This window comes from Haemorhous mexicanus, chromosome 12, assembly GCF_027477595.1.
Source record: "Haemorhous mexicanus isolate bHaeMex1 chromosome 12, bHaeMex1.pri, whole genome shotgun sequence".
Classification (NCBI taxonomy): Eukaryota; Metazoa; Chordata; class Aves; order Passeriformes; family Fringillidae; genus Haemorhous; species Haemorhous mexicanus.
The window spans coordinates 19,519,205-19,542,300 of NC_082352.1; the positions used below are offsets into that span (position 1 = coordinate 19,519,205).

The 23,096-nt window shown below is 48.2% G+C and overlaps 1 protein-coding gene and 1 long non-coding RNA gene across 2 annotated transcripts in view; one reads left to right on the plus strand and one right to left on the minus strand.

Annotated features, from left to right (window-relative positions):
• The window catches only part of LOC132332811 (uncharacterized), a 35,663-nt gene extending 28,971 nt beyond the window's left edge, over positions 1 to 6,692 (plus strand). Inside the window, exon 3 of the long non-coding RNA XR_009487987.1 lies at positions 6,504 to 6,692. This is a non-coding gene — a long non-coding RNA (uncharacterized LOC132332811). The remainder of the gene's footprint in view (positions 1 to 6,503) is intronic.
• Positions 2,788 to 23,080, minus strand: COTL1 (coactosin like F-actin binding protein 1). The gene is made up of 4 exons (XM_059857438.1): positions 22,918 to 23,080; positions 22,511 to 22,593; positions 12,057 to 12,214; positions 2,788 to 4,118 (listed from the first exon to the last, which is right to left on the minus strand). Exons 1-4 carry the CDS (start codon positions 22,992 to 22,994, stop codon positions 4,008 to 4,010), a joined length of 429 nt encoding a protein of 142 aa, XP_059713421.1. The 5' UTR covers positions 22,995 to 23,080; the 3' UTR covers positions 2,788 to 4,007.
• Positions 23,081 to 23,096: the final 16 nt, after the last annotated feature.

Consider the following 23,096-nt stretch of genomic DNA (forward strand, 5'->3'; position numbering starts at 1 on the left):
TGTTCTGTAGTCAGATTTCATTGAACTTTCCTCACATGGAACTTTTCTTGGCTCGTAGTAACCCAGAAATCCCGGTGAGGAGTTCACTCCTTTGCTCGGGGCTGATCTCACCACAGCTCCTTTGCTCTCACTGTCTCACCCTGCTGAGGACACCCCTGAGAGCTCCTGGATTCCTGATTTTGGCAAAACACTTCTTCCCACAAAAACCGACATCATTCTACATTCTTCAGTGGGACAAGATTCAACTCTTATTTTTTTTAAATCATGTCACTAATCTGCTTATTGGAGCCCTGCCCTGGTGTAATAAAACCAAGTTTAAATTGCTGAAGGGCTCAGCTGCTGCCTCCAACAGCTGCATGGCTGTAATTTGCCAATAGGATGTATTACATCCTGATTACAGTTTCTTTTGAGTGATGGGCCAAAATTACAAGGCCGAAATGTGGCTAATCATGATAAAGGAGATAAGTCTATTCATCTCCTGCCTGCATTTAATATTTGCACAGCAGATGCTGTTTGTTCCCTTCAGCTTCATTTCCACAGAAATTTGCTCTCATTCTGAAGAAGTCGTAAGGTTAATGAAAAACTTTATTGGACATTTTGATGGTGGAGAGAGGGAGGAAGGTGGAATATCTTGGAAGGTTTCTCTTTGTTTCCCAGCCCAGATAAACTCACACAAATCAACCAGCCCTTGAAAGAAAAGCAAAGTGAGCTACTCCAGGCCAGAGACAGATGTCTGGGAAAGATGAAGAGAGCAGGGATGAAGGCCTGAGTGGGCTGTGAATGTCATTTATTGCCTTCAGTAAATGACATGTGTATGGCTTGCCTCCCACCAAGCCATACACAGGCTGCAGTTAAACCTCCTCTGCTGTTTTGGCTCACTGGGCCATAAAGCCAAGCCTGAGATCACAGAATCCAGGCTGGACTGGGATTGGAAGGGACCTTAAAGCTCATCCTGTCCCACCCCTGGGAACCCCTGTTCTTGTGATATGCCAAGCATGAGACCCCAAACACAGCACAAATAATTGATCAAAGCTTTTGCTCTTCACGTCCCAGCCTTTCTGCTGCTCTGTCTTTGCCAATTGTTCCTTGCAAACACTGGGGGGTAAATACTTTCCCAGCCTAGTGGGTGCAGACCCCAGAGATGAGGTTTAGGACAGATTGTGAGTTAGGCCAGGATTGTGCAGCCCCTGGACCAGCTTAGCTGCTCCTACTACCAGTGTAAGGGTTTGACACAGCACCAGTAAAGTCACTCTCCTGAGGAAAATGAAAACCATTCCTAACACTGAAATATAATCAACATTCTAGAAGCAAAGCCATTTAATGGCTAATTCAGATTACTCCTCAGGAAGGAGAAGTAAAGAGAAAATGAAACATTTAATTCTGGAAACACATTTTGCCCATAACTCTTCCAGGCATCCCTCTGGGATGTGCATTCATCAGCTTGAGCTGGGTGTGTTTCCAGAACATTCTTTGTGACCAATATAACCTCCTGTTTGACTGAGGCTTTGACAAGCAGGGACTTGATTGACTTGGCTGTTGCAGTGCTGCCAGAGGGACAGGACTGCACGAACAAGAGCTCCCTGGTGGTTTTCAGCACTGACCCAGTGAGGCCAGGGGCAGAGCAGCAGCAATGCTCCCGTGCATCTCACCCCAGCTTTTCCCCACAGAGTTCTTCATAACATCACCAGGGTGGTATCCCTACCTAGCTTGCCCTAAAAGATGAAATTGAGGTTGGGAAAAACCCAACCCCACTGGTTCTCTGCTATTACTCTCATTCATTAAGCTACTTTTTTTTTTTCCCCACAAGGATTTATCCTCACATTACAAATCAGTAATTCCTTCTCATTTTTCTCATGTGTTACCATGCAATGCTGCAAACTTGATATTGCTGTGCTCAGCATCAGAGTCCATGTGCCAGTACACCACAGAGGCTATTCAAAGAGGGAATAAGGGATTTTCCATGTTCTAAGGACTGGATTAAGGATAACAAAGCAACCAGAGCCAGGGTGATGCCTCCTCTTCCTCCATCCCTGGACTCAACTTGCCAAAGGCAACACAAGTGCTCCATTTGTCTTGCTGAGACGCCTTTGAAGGCTGAGAAAGCTAATTTGCCTCTGCTGAGCTCTTTTATGAGGCCCCACCACAGCTGGTGCTGATGAATTTCTTGTGATGGTGCTGCCAGGCTTCACAACCAGGCAGAGATTTGTGCCACAGGGTGTCAAATTCAAGTTTATCGTGGTCACTGAACCAGTAAGGCAAAGCCTCAGAGCATCACAAGCTCTCTGCAAAGCCCCTTCCCATTAGTTATGCCTGTCTCTGCTGTCAGTCCTGTAAAAAACAACCATTTCCCTTCTTACAGGGCAAGGTTTAGGAAGTCCTGTCCAGAACTGTAATGCCACAGGTGACCCTGTGCAGGAAGCTGCAAAACTTGTCTGAAAGTGTTGTTCTTGTTCCCAAATCTATTCCTGACCTCTCTGCATTTATTTTCTGTGGCTGTGAAATTCTCTTTGACCTAATTACAATTCCCACTTGGTGTTTTGGCACTGGAAATGGAGAAGCAGAGCTGCTGAACAAAAAGTGTGTCAGGTGCACTGTGGTCACCTCTGCCTCTCGAGCAGAGAGGAGCAGACAAGGGCTGCAGGGGTCATTTTACATCTAAGCCAGTGTTTAATTCTCCTAACAGCCCCAAGATTGCAGGAGCTCAAACCTTCACACCAAGGATTAAGAAACATCCTAAAGATGGATTTGTTGCAGGGAAGGTAAAAGAACAACAGAGTCTCTGAGAACTGTTCTTGAAAAACATTTATTCTGTCATGGATTTACAGTGCTGACTCCCAAGCCCCACAGCCTCTCCCTACAGGTCATTCTGGGGACAGTTACCTTGGATGGAAAAACAAAAGCCATACACAGAAGCCCCCCCCAAACAAACAGTTTGGTACCAAACTGAGCCCAGGTTCTCTCTGGGCCTGTGCTGTTGAATGTTTAACCCCAGCTGGGATGGAGCTGCCCTGCCCCATCCCTTGGTCCCAGCTGGAGGATGTTCACTGCCAAAGGCCCCAAGGAACTGAAGATGTTGTGTTTAACTGCAGAATAACCAGGGGGGACAGGGGCAGGGAAGGATTCAGCAGCTGCTGGTTTTTTCAGACATCATTGAAAAAGGAAATCTATGCATTTCAGTTTCACCTCCTGAGCCCCAGCGTTAGCAAAGTCAGATACAAACCCAGAGACCAATGTACACAAAATAGTGACCAAGATCCAGACATTTCTAAGCCCCTCAGTTTACTGTGCTGTGACACCTCCAAAAAGCAACAAAACCCACTTTAGGATTGTGGTGGATCTTATTTATAAGAGGGAGGGACAGAGCTGCAGCACAGAGCATAGCAACTGTCAAACAATGTTTAAGGCAAATTTATTCCCATTTATCAGGAGTCAAAGAAATGTTTTTGTTTGTTGGCTTGGTTGTTTAAGCTGTTAGATAACATCTCAGCTGGACATTTCTGCTTAGATGATTTAATCAAAGTTTGAGGGAAGTCATCTCAAGCTGATCTGAGCCCAGAACAGCAAATAATTTTATTCCAAAGAATATCAGTCAGAACAATTTTTTCAAAAATTAAAGTAATCGATGTTCAGAACTCCCCCAAAACTTTCTTCCCTCAGAAACCAGGTTGAGCCCAAGTAAAACACACAGACATGAAGAAGGACACAGTGGCAAGCCTCTACAAACACAGGGCTGAGTAGGACCAGAGCAGAGCCAAACCTAAATTCCACAGGTGTGAGACACAGTTATGAGTAAAAAAAGGGGGAAAAAAGAAAAACAGAGCCCCAGAGAGGAATGTTGCATGAGAGAGAATGGAAAATAAAAGTCCTCTGAATGCAAAAAAGGGAGTTCTTAGGTGCAGCCACAGAAAGCTGGGGAGTTCAGTTGCCTCATCTCTCAGGTGTGTTAGTTTGTTGTGCCTTTGCCCTCCCTTGGAGATGCAGGTGATGGTGCCAGGAGGTTCCTGCCTTTACTCAGTCTGTGCATCATAATTAGCCCCCCCTGCTTTCTTCAGCTCGTTCTTGATGTAATCCTCATCCAGCTCTTTGTGGTCACTGATCACAAATTCTTTGGCAAAGTTCTGCAAGAGATAAAGAAAAAGCCTGTTAACAAAGGGGGATACTTTTAATTAGCTGATTGAAGATGGGGTACCAGCTTCCCTGGGTGTCTGAGCTGCATACCCTGATCTCCTGTGGCTGGGATGATAAATAGAAAGCTGTGGATGAGACAGAGGGCTGGTGATGGCAAAACCCAGCACTTAACCTGGAAAAATGTTATGTATCCACTTCCACAGCCACTGGCTGCACACCCAGTGCAGGGGTGCAGCAGCTCTTCCTGGAGATGCACAGGCCAGGTTAGGTCAAGTTCCTTAAGCAGTATGTGAACTAAAACCCTCAAAATTATTGACCTCCTGACCACTGCTGACCCTCAGCATAGTCTTGGCCAGGTCACTAATCCTCTCTGTGCCCTTTTTAGGGCCTCTTCTCCTAAAAAAAAAAGAGCACAACACCAGAGAGCACTACAGTGTCACACCTGTGAAGGACTGAGCAGCACAGGGATACTCCCAGGAGCAAACACATCTCTCTCAGGGGATTTAGTGCCTCCTCCCCTCATGTCCACACCATGGCCAAAGCCAGCCACTGCCCCAGACAGGCTGTGCACAGGCTCTGCCCTGTGCTTTGTGTCCCAAGTGACCTTCTGGGTGGATGCACTTGTGTGCTGCAGGGCAGCTCCCTCCCTCTGGAGAGCTCTGCAGCTCCTGGAGCTGGGCAAGCCCTGGGCAGTGCTGGGGTGTGAGGCTGGGAACACAGAAAACCTTGCTGGGAGCAGAATGGGATCCAGGGTGCCTTTAGGGCTCCTGTCAGAGCAGAGGCAGCTCAGGGATTTTTTTCCCTTGTTAGGGGCTGTCCTTCCTGCCTCCCAGCAGGGCTGGCATGGCATCCATGTGTGTGCACAGCCATCTCAGCAAACAGCCTGTTTGCTGCTTGCTTTAGCATTTTCCTTCCCCTCCTAACCACAACTGAGAGCGCTGCATGTCTCCCTTCCCCCACCCCACAGACATGACAAACACAAGCATCCACTGCACTCCACCAAAAACATGAATAAAAATCCCAACAGCTTTGCTGTGACATCTCAGGGAGTCTGCAGTGCTCCAGTCCCTGAGCAGAGAGTGCCCCAAAAGGTGATGGAGAGGGAGGGAACGCTTTGGGAGGGGAGCAGGCATCTTGTGTGGGTCTCCCTGGCAGTGGCACAGCCCTGGCACAACGGGAAGGGGGGGTTCTAATTGGTTTCAGCCTCTAAGCCATGGGAGAGCTCTTTATTTGGCAGCATCCCAAGGGTCTCAGTTTGGGATCAGAGTCAGATAAAGGAGGGGGTGGAGGAGGATGCAGCTTGAAAGAGCCTCAGCACCTCTTTCATGCTGTGGGAGAAATGGAAAGGAGAGGACAGCAGCTCCCTCCTCCCCCCTCTGGGCTGTGGCTGATCCTGTTTCACACTGCAGGAAATCCTCGAGCAGCTCGGGAGCCTTGGCTGCTCTGCTGTGCCTGAGGGGCAGCTGCACAGAGTGCTCAGCAAGAACAGCCCTGCTCCACTGCCTGCAGTGCTCGGCTTTCCTGGCCATGTGGACAGCTCAGGCACTCATCCATGGCTTGGCAGAGTGCAGGGAAAATGGGAAAGACATTGCTTTTTTAGAGAAAAACAAATCCTTTTCTTTTTTCTTTTTTTTTTTTTTTTTTGTTTTGTTTTTAAGATAGAAATAAAGAGGCAAGCTGCCCAAACCATCAGATTTAGTCATGCTCACGAGTGTCCTACTTCCAGGTCTCCAGGGTGACATCTCTGTAAAGCTCAGCTCTTGCTAAGACCAACCCCAGGATTTTCAGCTGTTTGATGCTCCTATGTGAGTTTTGAGCTGAGCCTTTTCAATTCCTTTTCTACAGTACCAGGTTTAACAAATTTTCCTCACCTTGGGAGCAGATTATCCAGGACTACCTGATTTCAGGGCAAGTCTTTGCTCTGCTTTAGTGAGAACTGAGGCAGGTCCATAAAACCATTTCTGAGAGGGATTCCATGAAAAGTGTATTTTATAAGTGTGGGGAGGGATTTCTTTAATGCCCACTCTGCAGAATCCAGCTGATTCTGAAATTGAAACTGCAAGTGCACTCATGCCCAAACAGAGGAGAATTCATTACATGTGCCACAAAGTAAATATAATTGCTCAGATGCCTTCTCAAGTAGACACTTATCCAGATGACTCCTGGGTGATGATCTGTGGGCAGCAGCCACCATTTCACATCAGCACCACAAGACACCCTGCAAGGAATGAACAGTGTGGCCAGATGGGTTCTGCTCCCAGCCACTCTTAAATATCCTCTTAGCTGACTGGGCCACCTCTTGTGCCAGATTTGTACCCTCAGAGTGCAATCTGGGTCACTGCTATTAATAACTCTGCTTTATTCCATTCTCTCAGGGCCCTCCTTGGTTCCTCACACCAGCTCTAACCCACCACGGTGTCTCCTCAAGCCTGGCCCCAAGGAGGGAAGATGCTTTTGGTGAGTTTGGTGCCTGGAATTTCTGATTTTAACATCCTGCTTGACCTTCTCCAGCCACAGCCTCCCTCATCACCCTGAATTTACTGTCTGAGCTCTCTGGGGTTGAGCTTTTGTTCAGGCTGCAAATCCTAAGGCACAGTGCAGAACTCTGATGCTTGGCCCCTTGATTTGCTGACATGTGTCTTCATCTTACATCCTCCACTTCCTTTTCCCTTCTCCTCCCCCCAACCCCAGGCTTTCTACAACCACAGCAAGCCTTGCCAGTGAATTCTAGCCTTTGTCTTCACCCCAGTCAGCAGCAGCCTCCAGATAACAAAAACAATGATGCCATTTATCTTTATCACTCTCCCAACACAACAGTGACCACAGCCTCTTTGCTTTGCCTCTCAAATCAGTGAACAGCACACAGGAATACTGAGGCTCACTCCTGGTTCTCCAATGCACCTCTCTGGCTCCAGCTCCTCTTTGTGCCTGGGGGTCACACTTTTGGAATGCCATCCCCTGTGCCAACCCTCCAGGCACAGACTGAAAGGGCTCCAACCATGCTGGAGCAAAGGAGCCTGCATCCCTCACTGGGAAGCCTGAAATTTGTGCAGAAAGCTCAACACTTCTCTTCCAGCCAACTTAAAGAGGGGAGAAAAAAAAAGGGTGGAGTAGATTTTCTTCCTCTCTTCCAAGCCTTGAATGTTGAGCATATGGGCCATAAAATTTCCCTAAATTGCCCAAGGGAAAATCCAAGTGATGCAGATATTGTACCAAACTAGGTCTGCAGAGGCCCTTAAAAATCCCAGCCTGGGAAGCTGAAGCCAGGAGTAAAATCCTTGCATAGGCTACAGACACTTCTCAGCAGCTACAGATGGTGCCAGGTAGCTGAGCAGCTTCTTGTCATTTTTTATTTATTTTCTTTTTACTGGGGCTTGCAGCAGCTTCTGCTGATGTTCAGAACTCTCAGTTCTACTGTGCTTAATGTCACCACTCTCATGCACTGGTCACCTCACCCTCAGTGCAGATGGAGAGCAGAGGAGGTGACATCTCCCAGGTTTCTTTTCCAGCATGGTCTGAGTCCCAGCCCTACAGCAAACCTGCTCCTGCACTCGGCTGTCAGACTCCAAGCTCAGCAAAAACCCTCTCTTCAAATCCACTCCCTGCCAATTTTACATGGACCAGTTCCAGACTCTGAGAGAAGCCAGTCCAAACCTCTGGCAAACACTTGTCTCAGCAATGGGAGCTGCATTTCAGCTGCTCTGCAAATTCTCCCTGCTGTGCTTCATCCCACTGGAAGAGTCACAAGTCTGTGTGTCAGACACAGGGAGGTGAGAAGCTGCTGATTCTGACCCTCTTCTCTAGACTAGGAGTTCTTGTAAATCCATACCCATTTGGTGTGGTCATTGCAGTAAACCAGAACAGGAAAAACAGCCAAAAAGGAGAATTTAGTTTGCCTTCCCAGCAGGCAAACTGGTTCCCAGCTCATGAGTAACTCTCAAAGCCACTGACATAGCTGTTCCCTGTGAGTTTGATTTCCTGCCTCTAACAAAGCTATTAAACCTCCTGCTTTAATTCAGCTATTTCATCTTCTGCTCAGGTCTCTGTACTGATATGAGAAAGCCAAAGCACAAACAGGGAATTCTGTGTGATCCCAAGATCAGGGACAGGGCCCCGATCTGTGGGTGCCCCCTCATGGGACACCTCCTCAGTGCAGTGAGAGATCCAGAGAAAAAGGGAAAGGTGAGCAAAAAAAAGATCTGGATGTGAGCTGCAAAACAGGAACCCAGTAGAGCTGTTGACATCATGAAAGCCAGATGAATTCCTCACCAAAAATAATGATGAATAAAATGCCTTGAATATTTGCTCACAGAAACAGAGCTGTTTTACCCTGAATATGAATTAGGGAAATAACAGAGCACATGACTTTGTGGGGGAAGGAGTGCTGATGAAAACAGAAAAGAGTCAAAATCCATGGAAAATCTGACAAACTGGCAAAGATTGGGCAGTTCCTTTGCTGGGTGAGTCCTGCAGGACATGAATTCAGCCCTGTCAGGAAAAAGACCCCAGTGCTGTCTAAGGAAGAGTTAAAATCTCCTGGTAGGAAATGCAGTCATGACAGGACACGAGTTCAGAGAGAGGAAGGAGCACTCAGAGGGAAACCAAGTCCTGGCTCCATTTCTTTGGTTTTTTTACATCAAAACCACCCCACTGCAGCACCAGGTGCCACTCCCAGTGCCACAGCCCTTGTGCCTGGGCTCGTCCTTGCTGTGGGGTCTGGTGACCAAAGTGCAGCTTGCAGGGGACACCAGTGCTGTGGGGTGGCTCTCTGAACACATCTGCCAGGTCACCCTGGGCACAAGGTGACACATGGCTGCTGCCAAACAGATGCAGAAGTCACTGCTCCATGAAGTTCCCAGTTGTTTAGATTGCTCTAGGGGTAGGTTTAGACTCTACCTCAGAAATTATCTCCCCAACATCTTAAGCAGCTGCCTGCAGTGGGAAATTCTGTGCCATTCTTGCCCCATTAGACCTAGCCTTGGCATGGAGAGGAGCCCAGTGGGTAGGAGGTGGGATTGTGCATCTCCCTGCTCCATTTCACAGCAGTCTCACACAGCAGGGCTTAGCTAGACCCATTTATACAGATAAATACTTGTTCCCCATCCTGGCCTTACTTCTAATCTGCTCCCAGCTGAACTGCTTGGACCAGGCTGCAGGCTGGAGCCAAGATTTCCAGCTGAGTTAAGGAGGAAAGGATGGAAAAATAAATGGCTGTGGGGGAAAAAAAAGCTCCTGATAGTTCCTTAAATGGATTTTTCTACAATCCAAAAGAAATACAATAAACTCAAAACCCATTTTCCAACAACATTAAAGAGGTAATGAGCATAGGTCCAAGTAGGGCCAGAAGACCTGGCTCTCATCTAGCACAGATCAGAAGAACTACAGCTATTTGTAGCAGATGAGATCCATCCTTGTCATTTTACAGTTATTACAGCTAAAAATCAATTGTCCTTTCTTCCTGAGAGGTTTTCTGGCAACCTCCTGCACTCACTATCAGCACTCCAGAGCCACCTCCCCATGGATTTCACAGCACCTGCTCCTCCTTCCAAGGGAGGAACACAAAAGCCAGGGCAGCCAGCTCCTCCCTCTGCTCTGTCATGGTTCATCCCTTTGTTCAGAGCCCATAATCCACTCCTCACCAGTTCCTGCCCTTGACTTTTCCTTCTGGAAGTGCTTCTGGGAGCCCATTCACCATCCCTGGTGGGATCCTCTTTATCCCAGGGCTGGCAGGAGGTGCCTGAGCTGAGTGGTTTTCCCTTGGTCTCACAAGAACAGCAACATTTATTGGTGTTTGCTGAGCCCTGAGCAGAGCTCAGCCCCAGCTCATCAACACAGCACAGCAGGATATTAAAGCAGGAATCTCCTCACACTTGGGTCTTAAATAAAGACCCACAGGTGCTTTGGCAAATAGTACAAGATTGTGAGAGCCCTTCAGGTTTTGCTGAGGGCTTCTCAGAGTGAAGAGCTGCTCTTCTGGAATCCCAAGCTGCCCCTTGTGCAGATCAAAGCTGTACAAAAAGCCTCCTTGTGCCACCCTTCCACAGGGTGGCTGCACCTGTGGGCCCAACTGCACCTGTTCAGGGTTTGCAGACCAAAAAACTCCCATCTTAGGATACTGCTTATTCCAAATGATGAACCAACACTGGCTCAGATTTGTAGTTCATCATTACAGGAAAAAAAAAAGGTGTATTTTTCTATGTATAACTCACATCTCAAATAATCTCTGTAAAAAACAGAACACTGAGAATGTACCTGGAGGTCAAGGGAACTGCTAAGAGTGAAATAGCTCTGGGATAAACTCCCTCCATTACATTTCATCTGGACTTTCTTGTCCTTGTTTATTCTGACAGATTACCTGCAAGGTCACAGGCATAAAAAGAAGAAAATAGTTCTGCTTTATCTCACTGCACTCAGAGGGATTCAGTTGCATATCAAGAACTATTCAAAATACTTGTCAAGATAATTTCTTCTGGACAGGAGTCCACCATTGCTGTGACATTCAGAAATGTTTTTGCAGGGGTTTATAGGCAAGGTTGCTCAGTAAAAGTGTATCAAGCACCAGTTGTATTGTTTTTATATTTTAGTACAGGCTAATTGGAATATGAAATCTTTTAAGTAACAGCCAAGAATGGTTAATGCTCCACCAGATTATTAACTTGTACAGACTACTAATCAAAGATGAAACAAGTGAAATTGCAAATTATATGGAACAGACCTAGGGACAGATCTGAGCACAGTGCTCAGGAATGCTATTCAACTCAACAGGAATACATTGTCTAAACAGATTTTTAAGGAAATCTTGGGCTTAGTGACTCATATGAGAGTCATTCATTAGTACTCTATAATTTCATCTTCAGCTACAATTACAACGTTTCAGCTGCTTCCCATGACCAGAAACTTGCTTTCCTATCTCTCAGGTGTCATTCTGGAAGTTTCTTTGGAGAACAGGCCCCTTTGAGTCGTCATTCTGAAACATTTAGCACCAGAGTTTATCCTCTGGAAGGACGGGAATGTGTTATCTTCATTCTTCTTATCTAAATGTAATCTTCTATATCATATAAACTACCAAAGAGTTGAGGGGGCTTCATTCTCACCCTTCAGTGTCCTGTTGGGAGGTTTCTTTACACTGGCAAGAGCTCAGTTATTGAGGGAGATTAATTTACTCATCAGCCCGTTACCCAAGAGCATAAACAAAACCATTTCTCATGCTCTGGTGAACTGGTTCTATGTTTCATTGGAAGAGCTAATCTTGCTTCAAATACTCCTCCAGAAGAAACATTCCAAACATCAGCATCCTCCCCATCACAGCCAGGTCTCAGCTGTGCCTCCCACGAGTCACTTCTCTCCTGGGCTGTTGTTTGTTCTCACTTGGACTGAGCACATTTCTCTTTCCCCTGCTACGCCCAAGGCCAAACAAAGCCTGTTCACATCTAGTTAGCCATTAAGAGCTGTTAGTTAATTGGTGCCATAGGGACTTCAGACTTTGGGTGATTAGCTCCACAAATCCACTGTGCAAAGGCAAAATGCCTCTGGAGAAGTTTAAACAAGGGTGTGGGTTTTGCTGTTTAATTTTACCTGCTTAACTTAATACTGCTCATGATCATTCAATAGTGAATTATTTCCATGGTCAAGGAAGGGCATGGGGGACATCTCAGTGGTGACAAGGAGGGAAGAGCAGAAATTCCCTCCTCATGAAATAGCTAAGGCAGCCTTAAGCTCAAAAGGTGCTTCTTTATGCCTGAGTGCTCAAAGGGCAGATGTTAAGCCTTCCTAGGAGGAAGACAGGCAATAGGAAACTGTCTTCTTTTTAAAGGATTAACTCCTAAGTTGGAGTATGAGCCAACCCTTCCCTCTCTCTCCCTCCTGCTGGTGTTGGTACAGAGAACAGCCATGGGAGCTGGGCGTTAGGAGCAAAAGGGGGAGGTTACCTGTACTACTTCCTTGACCAGAGTCTTGTCAGTCCCAGTTTTGGCTCTCTGCAGGCCACTGACATCCTCTCCAATCCAGGTGATGAGGGCAAACTTGACTCTCTTGCTCATGGCATCGCCGGTGGTGAATCGGACAAAGCCGAACAATCGCACATCGTCTGCGGAGGAAAAAAGGGACCAAGGGATTAAAACCAGCAACAGCCCTGCCTTCCCCTCTCCAGGGTGAGCTACTGCTCTCAAACACCAAGGCAAGGCCCTGATCCTGTGTTCAGTGCCAGCATTTGGGAATCAGGGGCTGTACAGGGCTCTGCTCATATGCCCCGTGCTTGCAGGGTGTGCTTTGCCCGTGTGGGCTCTGCCCCTTCTGGGTTCTCTGAGTTACTGGGAGGAAACTGGCTGTGCTGGACACCCCACACCACAGTGGAAATGGCTAAAATACAGTCAGCAGGCAGGTCAAGAGCAGGGCTAACCCCAGTTACACAATCAGCCAAATGATTCATCTGCAGGTCAGGTGAAGAAGGGAAGACAGCAATAGCCTCATGTCTCTTTCTTAGAGAATAGCAGGATTAGGGTCACATTTTATAACATTACCAGAAACTGGCCATTGTGCAAGTCTGATCTTTGTCCCTCCTTCCTTCCATTCTGGCTCATTTGTAGTATGAGTTTACAAGAAGGAGGGGAGAAGAAGGAGAAAAAGAAAAATCTGCAATGACTTGCCCAGGTGTGTTATTCTCCTCCTTGCAAAGCCCTGGAGGGAAAAGTCCTGGACTTTAGAGAGCAGTGCTGATCTTTGTTTCACAGCTGGCTTGTGCTACATCACATCAGACTAATTTAGTCTGGCCATATGTGTGACAGCCTTGCAGACTCTTATCTCAAAGAGCTCCTTCCTCCATCTCCTGTGACTCATGGAGCAGTTGGAAGCTTCCTGATCAGGAGCAAGCACCATCTCCCTGCATCCCCAGGCTCCAAGGGATGCTGGAGCCTTCCACCAGGAGGGCAGAAAGCAGAGCAGATGGACATTGTGCAATTGTGGGATATTTCTAATCATGGCTTCTTCATCTCTCAGAGGTCACTCGAGGCCTTTTAAGGAGGTGGCTCAAACCAGAAGAACAAACCTGCTGTTAGAGAAGACTCGTGGTAATCCTGGCACACTTGTTGTGACCAGTTCAATGTGCCTCAGAGGGATTTGCTGGGTTGACTAATTGCCAGGTGAAAATGTAGGCTCCAGGTGTAGGAATGACTGCCAACATCCCCAGCACACTCCGTGAGCAGCCAGGACAGCCCCAGGAGCTCTGGAGACAGGGGGGAAGCAGCTCTAAATTCCTCATCCTCAGAAAATAAGCTGCTAGAAATCAATGCTAAAAAAAATTGGGATATTCTCTGCAAGCTAACACATCTCCGAGCTTCTTTAACACTTTGATTTGCCAAAGTGTGGACAAAGACAAATTCTCCTTGATAAAAGAGAACACTTTTTTAAGTCTGAAAAAAATCCACCTCTGCTCTCCCTGTTTTATTCTCTTTGTTCTTTTTTATTTTTTTGTCGCTGGCTGAGTAATACTGGGCAAACTGGAAGATGGATGTAGGGGGTGTGTGAGCCAGTACAATGCTCAAAACAAACTCCTCTGAGGATTTCAAAATAGAAACAAAGAGAAAGATCTTATTCAGAGGAAAAAATCCAGATGGATCTTTGGAAAGAGAGAAAGAGTCGTGCATCAACAATGCAGGCAAACAAAACTTCTCTCTCAGTTGCCCTGCTACTGGTGAGTGCAGGAAATGCACGTGGAGGCTGCTGGTTCTGACAGCAAATCCTCTTCCCAAGATTGATTAGAGCCATAAATGAAGCGACAGCCAGGAAATACCCAAGGTGAAGAGAGACAGTAAATCCCCTAATATTACAATTAACAGATCCAGGAGCCAGCCTTGCTTCCCCAGCTCTGACAGCAAAGGAGGGCACGCTCTGCCCAGAGCTGTTCTGTGCCTCCTCTGGGAACAGTCCTGGAAGTCCCAGAGTGCTGGGAGCTCCTGCCCTGCAGTGGTGTCACTGCCCTTCCCATGGAGCCCTCTGTCCCCACCCTGAGCCTGTGGGTTTTCATCCCTGTCCCTTCTAGCAGAGGCTGTCACAGAGCCTGCACACTGCAATGTGCCCCTTTGTAATAAAAGGTGGTGGAAAAAAGGTCATGAATGGGAAAAACCAGTGCTTTTTCACAGCAGCACAGAGAGGAAGCTCCAGGGATGTCCCATGTCTGGAAGTGTCCAAGGCCAGCTTGGAGGGGGCTTGGAGCAATCTGGGATAGTGGAAGGTGTCCCTGCTTATGATGGGGCTGGAATAAAATGATCTTTAAGGCCCCTTCCAGCACAAACCATTCTGGGATTCTATGCATTTGTCTGTCAGAATAACTTCCCTTTGACATTAACCCACAGCTCACTGGCAGCAGCAGGATTTGCTTCTCAGCAGAACTTTCAGTGCCTGCCCATCCTGGCTGAAAGCAGCTCCATGACACTAAAGAGAGCCAAATCCAGCAGTTCCAGCTTTCATCCATGAGATCACCTGAGCATGAGCAACCCTTACTTCACCATGTCCTGTAAGTTTAATGAGCCCCTGAGGCTGGACTGGGGCTCTGAGTCACCTCTTGGGCAGATTTTCCTGGGGCTGCTTCACTTGTGGGGGCTTGAAGGGGTCACACTCAGCTGGGTCCCATCTCCTCCCGTGTCCCACGGGGTTTGTACCCCACGGGAGGCAGAGCAGGCTCTTCAGCTGCCTCGGGATATTTAGCACAAACGTGATGCCTTAGCTGCTGCGCCGGCTGTGAATCGCTGCACACAAAGCCGAGTGGGAATGTGAATTGGAGCCCTGAGCAATTAACATGTCTCAGTTCCTAAAAGGACATCAGGGACGGATGGAGAGGTTTTTAGCGCTAGCTCAGCCTGGCTATAAGCCTCTCCAAGTGCATGTCAAACCCCCTGAGCAGAAGTGGCTGAGTTTCACAATTAGTCTGCAGCGTGTTCGGAGTGATAAGGGGATCAAAACGCAAGTTCTTCCCTACTCCCAGATTTCCTCTTTCACAGTTCATCAGTTCTACCCTGCCACATCAGCTCCCCACACTGCAAGTCATCAATGCCATCAGTGCCAATTCCCAGAGAAATCTCAAGGCATTAACATCCACCAGCCCTGCTCACACAAAAGCACTCACGGTGGTTTTAGGAATTTGCTGGGAGTGAGGGGAGCAGAACAAATCAGAGAGAGACAGCACAAATTTCCCCTGAAGGAGGAAATCCCGCCTAGAGCTGTGCCACCCCCTTCCCAGCCACTGAGACATGAATTTCAGGGCATTGAGAAGTGGTCTAGGGAGAACGGAAATAGCAGCTTTATTTGAGATCACACAGGATCCAAACAGCAGAAATTAACAATGTTTATTCAATTAATACCACGACTCCCTTCACAATGGCTGGCCAAACAATGAGCAGCACAATGAATGCCTTAACGAGCATCACTTGGTATTTCTCTCCAAACTCTTTATTTATCACTAAGGCAGGATTTTCCAAATATTCTCATTAAGCTGCCCTTGGCTGTCAACAAAGCTTGATGCCAAACTACAGAGATTTCCTTCATGGTATCCTTGCCTTTTTCTACATCCACTCAAGTGCTTTGGTTCAGCTGTACCGAAAAATTCCCCATTAGATTAAAATGCAGTGAGTCATCAGTAAAAGATAATAGCTGCAGGAAAGAAATCCACTGCCAAACCATCAGGGTTCTGAGAGCTCTGAGTGGCCAGGCTAGAGATGTGCCACGATAAAAACCCTGCTCCCAGCTCCACCTGCCTGCTGAATCAAGGTCACAGGCAGCCAGGCAGGTGATGAAGTGACCTGCTTTTGTCTTCTGTCCAACATGAATTACCACAGCACGTGACAGCTTCCATGAAGATTGAATTTGTTTGCTTCAATTGGATTAATTTTAGATTAATTTGTCAATTTTCCACCTCTTCAGTCAGCCCTGTGGTCACGTGGCTACAAGTGCAGACAGAAACATTCCTTCCCTCCTCCTACATCCCGTTAAACCCTGCACTAAGCCCACAGCTCTCGTGCAGGGCTGCCTTGCTCCACCCCAACGTGTTCATTCAATCACCTCAGACGTGTCTGACCCCACCACAGAGCTTTGCTGGGGCACCAAACCTTCTCCAGGTGACTCGGGGTGGCCCGTGTGAGTGCAGGGACAATGATCCCACAGTGGCTCCTCTGCTCCAGTGAAGCCACCAGGGGGGTGCTGCTACCCCAGTGACAGTCGTGGTTCCTCTCCTGACCTGGATGGATACTGAGGGCAGAGTGGGAGCAAAAGGGGACCCAGCTCTTCCCTGAAGGAAGGAATGGTTGGCCAGAAGGGCCAGGCAGGCCCCAAAACAAAGGGCAGGCAAAAGGTACAAAGCTCTTCTTTCCCTGCTCCTGCACCCCCATGGGATGGCAAAGGCAGACTCACAGCCATGACATTTAATTAAACACCACAAAACCAATGAGTACCATCAGTTACAATTACAAAACCAACGAGTACCATCAGTTACCATCACAAAACCAGAGTTACAATCAGTTACCATCACAAAACCAGAGTTACCATCAGTTACCATCACAAAACCAAAGAGTTACCAAGTTACCAAAAAAACCAAGAGTTATCACTGTAGGCCTTGACCTGATGAGTTTTTCCCACAAAAATCAGTGAGAATATTCCCTAAAGCCACACCCTGGCCACAGCAGGGCCAGGCTAAGCCTGGGCTCCAGCTGGCAGCCAGGAGATGGCTGTGACCCTGCCAAGAGCACATCCACGCAGGCAGGGAGGGCACAGGGGCAGGGTGACAAACTCCATAAGCCACCCATGGCCCCAGGTCTCCCTTGAAATAGCCAGTAAGAGAAAGCAGGAGAGATGAAGACTGAAGAGGAAAAACAAAAGCAGTAGGAGATTGATTTACAAGGCCCATTTTAGCAACTTAAGAGGCAGCCAAATGCAGATAAGCACCTATCTCATTATATGTCCTCGTGTGTTTTTACAAATCTTTCCTACAACCTCAGGTGCCAACGTAACCTTGGTGATCTCTCAACTCACAGCTCCTGCCTATTTAATGTGCAGCCCAGGCTTTCTGGGACAATTGATCTACCCCCCCCAAAACTTGTATTTTTATTAGGAGCCAATTCTATTTCTATTTTCTAATATTTTATGTCAACCCCAAATGATTTTATAGGGTATTTATATTCTGTTCTTCTAAAGATTTTCTGTTCTTCCTGCTGCTGAATGCCCAGTGTGGTTTTGGGCTGATCTTTTCAGACACATGAATAACTATCCCATTTCATGCTGTCATTGCAATTATTTATCTGCACTGAGGCTTTCCAAATAAAAGGCTCATTATTTCTTTTGTCAGAGATGCATTGAAAACAGCTGTTCACATATGGCATGGGGGGGAGGTGGGGGGAAATCCAGCCTTCTGACCACTCCATTTTTTTAATGGCAGAATACACACCAAAAAAAATGAAATTAAACCACAGACAGAGCCAATGTGATGCTCTGCTGCTTCATAATACAGACACTGAGGCAATGTCCAGGGCAGTCAGGTACAACAGACACACACAGAAGTTCCACAGGATGTCATTTCAGTTGTAATTCATTCTGCTCTTCTCAGCAACAGCATCACCAGCCCAGTTACAAGACTTTGAAATTAAAAACATCAAAAAAAAAAATCCCGAGAGCTGTCACATCCTTCCATGCAATAACCTTCAACTCTTATCTCTCTGGCTTCAAATGCACCAGCTCAGCTGGTTTTTTGGGGTTTTTTTTCAAAGTGTACTGATGGCACGTAGTACTAACCACCAAATTAATGCTTCCTCTGGAGCCAGGCCATCTGCAGAGGCAAGAGCTGGAACTGGGGAGTAAAATGGATCAGAAGCCTTGAATCAAGTCCTTGTTTAATGCAGAGGAAATCTGTGCTGTTAAACCCAACCAAAACAGTCCTCAGACAGAAGACACAGGGGGTGTCCACAGGGAGTATTCAGTGACCCTGACACTGTGAATGTCCTCAGCTTTGTGCCCAGACTCTGTGGGTCAGACCAGGGCCAGCACAGGCAGGACACTGGCCATTAGGCAGGACATTGGCCCTTAGGCAGGACTGCAAGAGGAAGAGCCCCCAGCAGCCACCTCTGAATCACCCAAGGATGTGCCACTGGCTTAAACCAACCTCCTGGGCCTAAACCAATCTCCCTGCCTTAAACCAACCTCCTCAGCTTAAACCAGCATCCTTGGCTTAAACCAACCTCCATGGCCTAAACCAGCATCTTTGGCTTAAACCAGCATCCTTGGCCTAAACCAACCTCCATGGCTTAAACCAGCATCCTTGGCTTAAACCAGCATCCTTGGCTTAAACCAGCATCCTTGGCTTAAACCAACCTCCATGGCCTAAACCAGCATCCTTGGCTTAAACCAACCTCCATGGCTTAAACCAGCATCCTTGGCTTAAACCAACCTCCATGGCTTAAACCAGCATCCTTGGCTTAAACCAACCTCCTTGGCTTAAACCAGCATCCTTGGCTTAAACCAACCTCCATGGCTTAAACCAACCTCCTTGGCCTAAACCAACCTCCATGGCCTAAACCAGCCTCCATGGCCTAAACCAGCATCCTTGGCTTAAACCAACCTCCTTGGCTTAAACCAATCTCCTTGGCCTAAACCAACCTCCATGGCTTAAACCAGCATCCTTGGCTTAAACCAGCATCCTTGGCTTAAACCAATCTCCTTGGCTTAAACCAACCTTCTTGGCCTAAACCAGCATCCTTGGCTTAAACCAACCTAACCAACCTCCTTGGCTTTGGGATGGGCTGGAGGAGAGGTGTCACACACGTGAGGCTGCCTTTGGGGGCCAGAGAAGATGGATGCCTGGCTCTAAAGCAGGGTCTGCTGCCTCCCAGGCAGTGTTTGAGTTGTGTGAGACAAACAGACCTTGACAGGGACAGCACGACAGCGACTGACACGCAGAAGTTCAGGGTCAGGCCGTGTTTGCAGCATCACCCCAGGACCCTGGACAAGAGGGCACTGAAGGAGCTCTTCTTTCCATGTTTCCTTCTTCTAAGAGTGGCAGCTGCTGTCCCCAAACAGGGATGGGGAAAATGTGATAGTTTAATGATGCTGTTTGTTCAACCTTTCTGTTCCTACACAAAGCTTAGTGAAGATGGAAGGAAGAAAAGGCCCCCGTGCCAGGATCTGTAAGATGCAGGTCTGATGTGGGAGGTGTATCTGAGAGGAGAGAACCCACAGCAGGGCCAGCAGCAGCTCCTGGCTCAGGGCATGGGCCTCCCTGCCCCAGCTCAGCACCTGGGGCACGTGTGTTCCCCCAGCAGCCCCAGAGCAGGGCTGGAGGTGTGCAGAGCTGGTTTCTGACACAGCCTCCCGCAACTGCTACTTCCTCTAAAAGAAGCAATTTCAGTTTCTGTCCTTTCCCTTTGTCCTCAGGCACTCTGGTTCCCCAAGGAGGTTTGCAGAGGCAGTGATGGGCATGGAAGGGGTTATGGATAGGGGGGAAAAAAGCAGAAATTGGAGCTGTTATCAACAGCCCCCTGACCTCTGTCACTGCACAAGGCGGGACATCCACCACAGCCAAAGAGATTCCAGACTGGCACAAAAGCCCGTGCTGGTCCCAGAGCCACCGGAGCCAGCACTCAGTGACCCCGCCCAGCGCCGGCAGGGGAGCAGTGAGTACCAAGGTGCTTTTCATAAGAATGGCCCTTAAAGAGAGCGGGACACGGATGTTTGCAGCTCAGAACGGCGCTGAAATAGCTGCTGCAGAAAGTGGAGCAGAGCGAGCTCTGACGGGGACTCTGCACTCTGAGATTTGCAATCCCAGCTCCAGCTCTCACCTCCAACCACCAAGTGATGCTCAGCTTCTACCAGAGGCAGCTGCAGCACTTTGTGGCTTTCAGGGCAGTGTTTCTCACACAACAGGAATGCAAAACAAAGAAGTTTGTTCTGATATCAAGGTTTTTAAAATTTTTCATTGCATTTTTTGAAGCTGTTTGTATTGATGGCAGCTCTTCTCCCCTCCAATGAAACGTAAAAGGAGATACAAGAGACCAATATGAAAGAGATGGAGCAACAAGAAGAAATAACATTCAACAGCTTTTCCCATGTCTTGCTACTCTTTTTTACTGACTTTGTTTCAGTAGAAATATTCCAACCAACTCTACTTCCACTTTCTTCCAGATGGGAAGGAAAGCTCCAACTTCACAATGTTTGATCCCTGACTGTCTAGCGGGCCAGGTGAAGGTTTGCTGCACAGATGGAGGCTCCAAAACTTGCGTCTCTTCCTTTCCCAACTGCAGCACTGAAATTCATGGGTGGAGGAAGATCCTTTTCAGCTCCCAGCCAAGGACCAGGCACCTGAATTTGCCTTTTTCTAAATCCTCCAGCAGCTGTGCTCCAGAGGTGCGTTTGATGACAGCTTCTTGGCCCTGGTCTGCCAGGGAACAGCCCTCAGCAGGTGCACAAGGGAAAGGGAAAGAAGGAACAGGGAGCAATGGAGCAGCTCCAAGGGATTTAGCTCCCCATTAAAGGCTAACAATATCCCACAAGTGCCCTATATTTAACTCTTTCCTTACTGAGCTTCTTTCTAAAATATGGAAAATTTTCTTTTTTTGTATCCTGGGGCCAGCTTGCTTTGAGCACCCTGTTTATAAGCCCTGTTAAGAATACAGATGTGGCCACACTCCAGAGTGCAGTGTGTGCCTCCACTGTTTGTCATCCTCATCCTACCCAACCCAACTCCTGCCTGTGCTCTGCTAAAGCCCCTCTGCCTGCTCAGCCCCTCCAGAAAAGGATTCCCTTTGCCACACAATGGAGGAGAGGAAGTTCTGAAGGGAACTTCCAGAAAAAGCATTAAAAATCAGCTCAGACAAAAAGAAAGACAGGGACTGTATAAAGGCAAGGAGAGAAAATAAATGGGGAAGGCTTCCTGCAAGCCCCAGGTGTCTGGAGACACCAGAGATGCTCAGTTAAGTTGGCCAGGAGAGGAGAGAGAACTCAGATCCTGAAGTCATTGACCTCCCAAGGGAACAATTAACCACTGCCATGAACTTCCACAGTGCTGAGCCCTGGGATTCCCTGGGTTCCAGGTAATTGCTTTTCCTTTCTGTTACCCACTAAAAAGAGTTGAGTGGGAAGGAGTTCCTGCAGTGCAGGATCAGCTCTTTTGACACCGACCACAACAGGACCTTTCCTAGTTCTGAGAATTCTCCCTGCAGGTTCTCAGGAACAGCTGGAAACAAGTGGCTGCATTAATCTCAGTGAGACCCCACTGCCAACATCGTAGCAGAGCAGCCTAAACCATCTTCATTTCAGGGCTCCTTTCCAAGGACTAAAATACACTTTTCTCCTGTCAGATCAGAGCTGTCCCACCCTCAGTTACTTTCCTGGGAGTTCTCCCCTTCCACTCAATAAAGCCCAGCCAAGCCCTGGTACTCCCAGCCCCACAGTGTCCCCATGAACTGCCCCACCTTGGAAGGGCAGGGACTGCTCAACACAATTCCTCCACAGTTCAGACACAGAATTCTGAAAATACAGGTGAATCACAGCACTCGGTTGTGCAGTAACTGGCTGAGTAAGTCTTTGTTATAATCCAGAATTAGTAAAAAATACTCCATATCTCACCTCACTTGGTGACATTGTTAACTAGCAGCCAAGACAGGAGGAAAACTGATAAAAACCGACATAAAAATCAAAACCTTCTTTTGTGAAACTCATCAAAAGTCACGATCAGGGGCAGTTAAACACTCCTGAATTTATCTTCATTTTCCCCAGGCTTTGTTCCTGCCCTGAACGTTCCACAGCCGGCAGCTCCACAATCCACTGCCACGTTTAAACCTGGAGCCGCAACAGTTGAGGCTGTGCAACGCCACATCTGCGACTGTTCGATTGTTTGCAGGGCTGTACTGTTCGAGCCCAGCTTTGCAACGACCACCCTCCGCTCAGGTTTCGTGTCCCTAAAAAATCCCAGCAAGCCTTCCAACTGCAGTCGCTTTAGTGCTATGATTTTCAGAAGGATTTTATAAGTATTTCATTCCCAGCGATGCACGACCGCATCTTTCAAGCCACAACCGAGTCGGTTTTGCCCTGAAATTGCATTGCCAAACAAGGCGGCCGTTGCTTATCAGGCGTTTTATCTGGTTTACAACCGAGGAGCAGTGAAAGATTGTGCAAAGAGGGGAGGAAGAGCCCGAAGGACGTGAAGTCTAAGGGTGAGACAAAGGACCCGCTGGACTATGGACTCGGGGGAGTTGCACTCTGTGGGGCTGAAAGGCGATCCCGCAGGACAGGGCTGCAGGGGAAGCAGCAGCACTGATCCCAGTCTCCCCAAGTTTCCTCCCGTCCTGTCCCCTGGCCGCGGGCAGCAGCAAGGGCGGAAAGGGGCCAAGGCAACGGAGACGGAGCTTACCTGTGCACTTCCTTTTGAAGGTTTCATAGTCTACCCCTTGGTCTCCAGGGACGATCGTGGAGCCATTGTACTTAAACGTCACCCTTCGGGGAGGGAAAAGACAAGCGGAACAATACAGTTAAAAGTCACCTTTCCGATGGAGAAAGGAAAAGGGGAATAACACGTTTAAAAGTCACCCTTTGGAATGGGGGAAGGGAAGGCGAAGAATCCATCGAACAGTCACAGTCTTTAGGAAAGGAAAGGAGGAGATGGGGAAGAATAGGCTGTGAAAACCTCATCCTTTAGGAAGAGGGGAAGAGGAGAAGGGGGCAAGGTCTGTAGAAGCCACCCTTTGGGGAGCGGGGAAAGAGGACGGCGAACCCCAGCGCCCCGCTGCCCGTCCGGGGGGATGCCGGGGGGCCACCTACCAGTTCACCTCGGTGGCATCGTCCCTGACGAGGTTGTACGCCTCCCTGCACGCCTCCTTGTCGATTTTGGTGGCCATGGGGGCGAAGGGGAGGGGGGCAGCGCGGAGCGGCGCGGAGCTGGGGGGGCCGCGGCCGCCGCTGCTGCCGCACCGCGCTGAGCGAGCCGAGCCGAGCCGAGG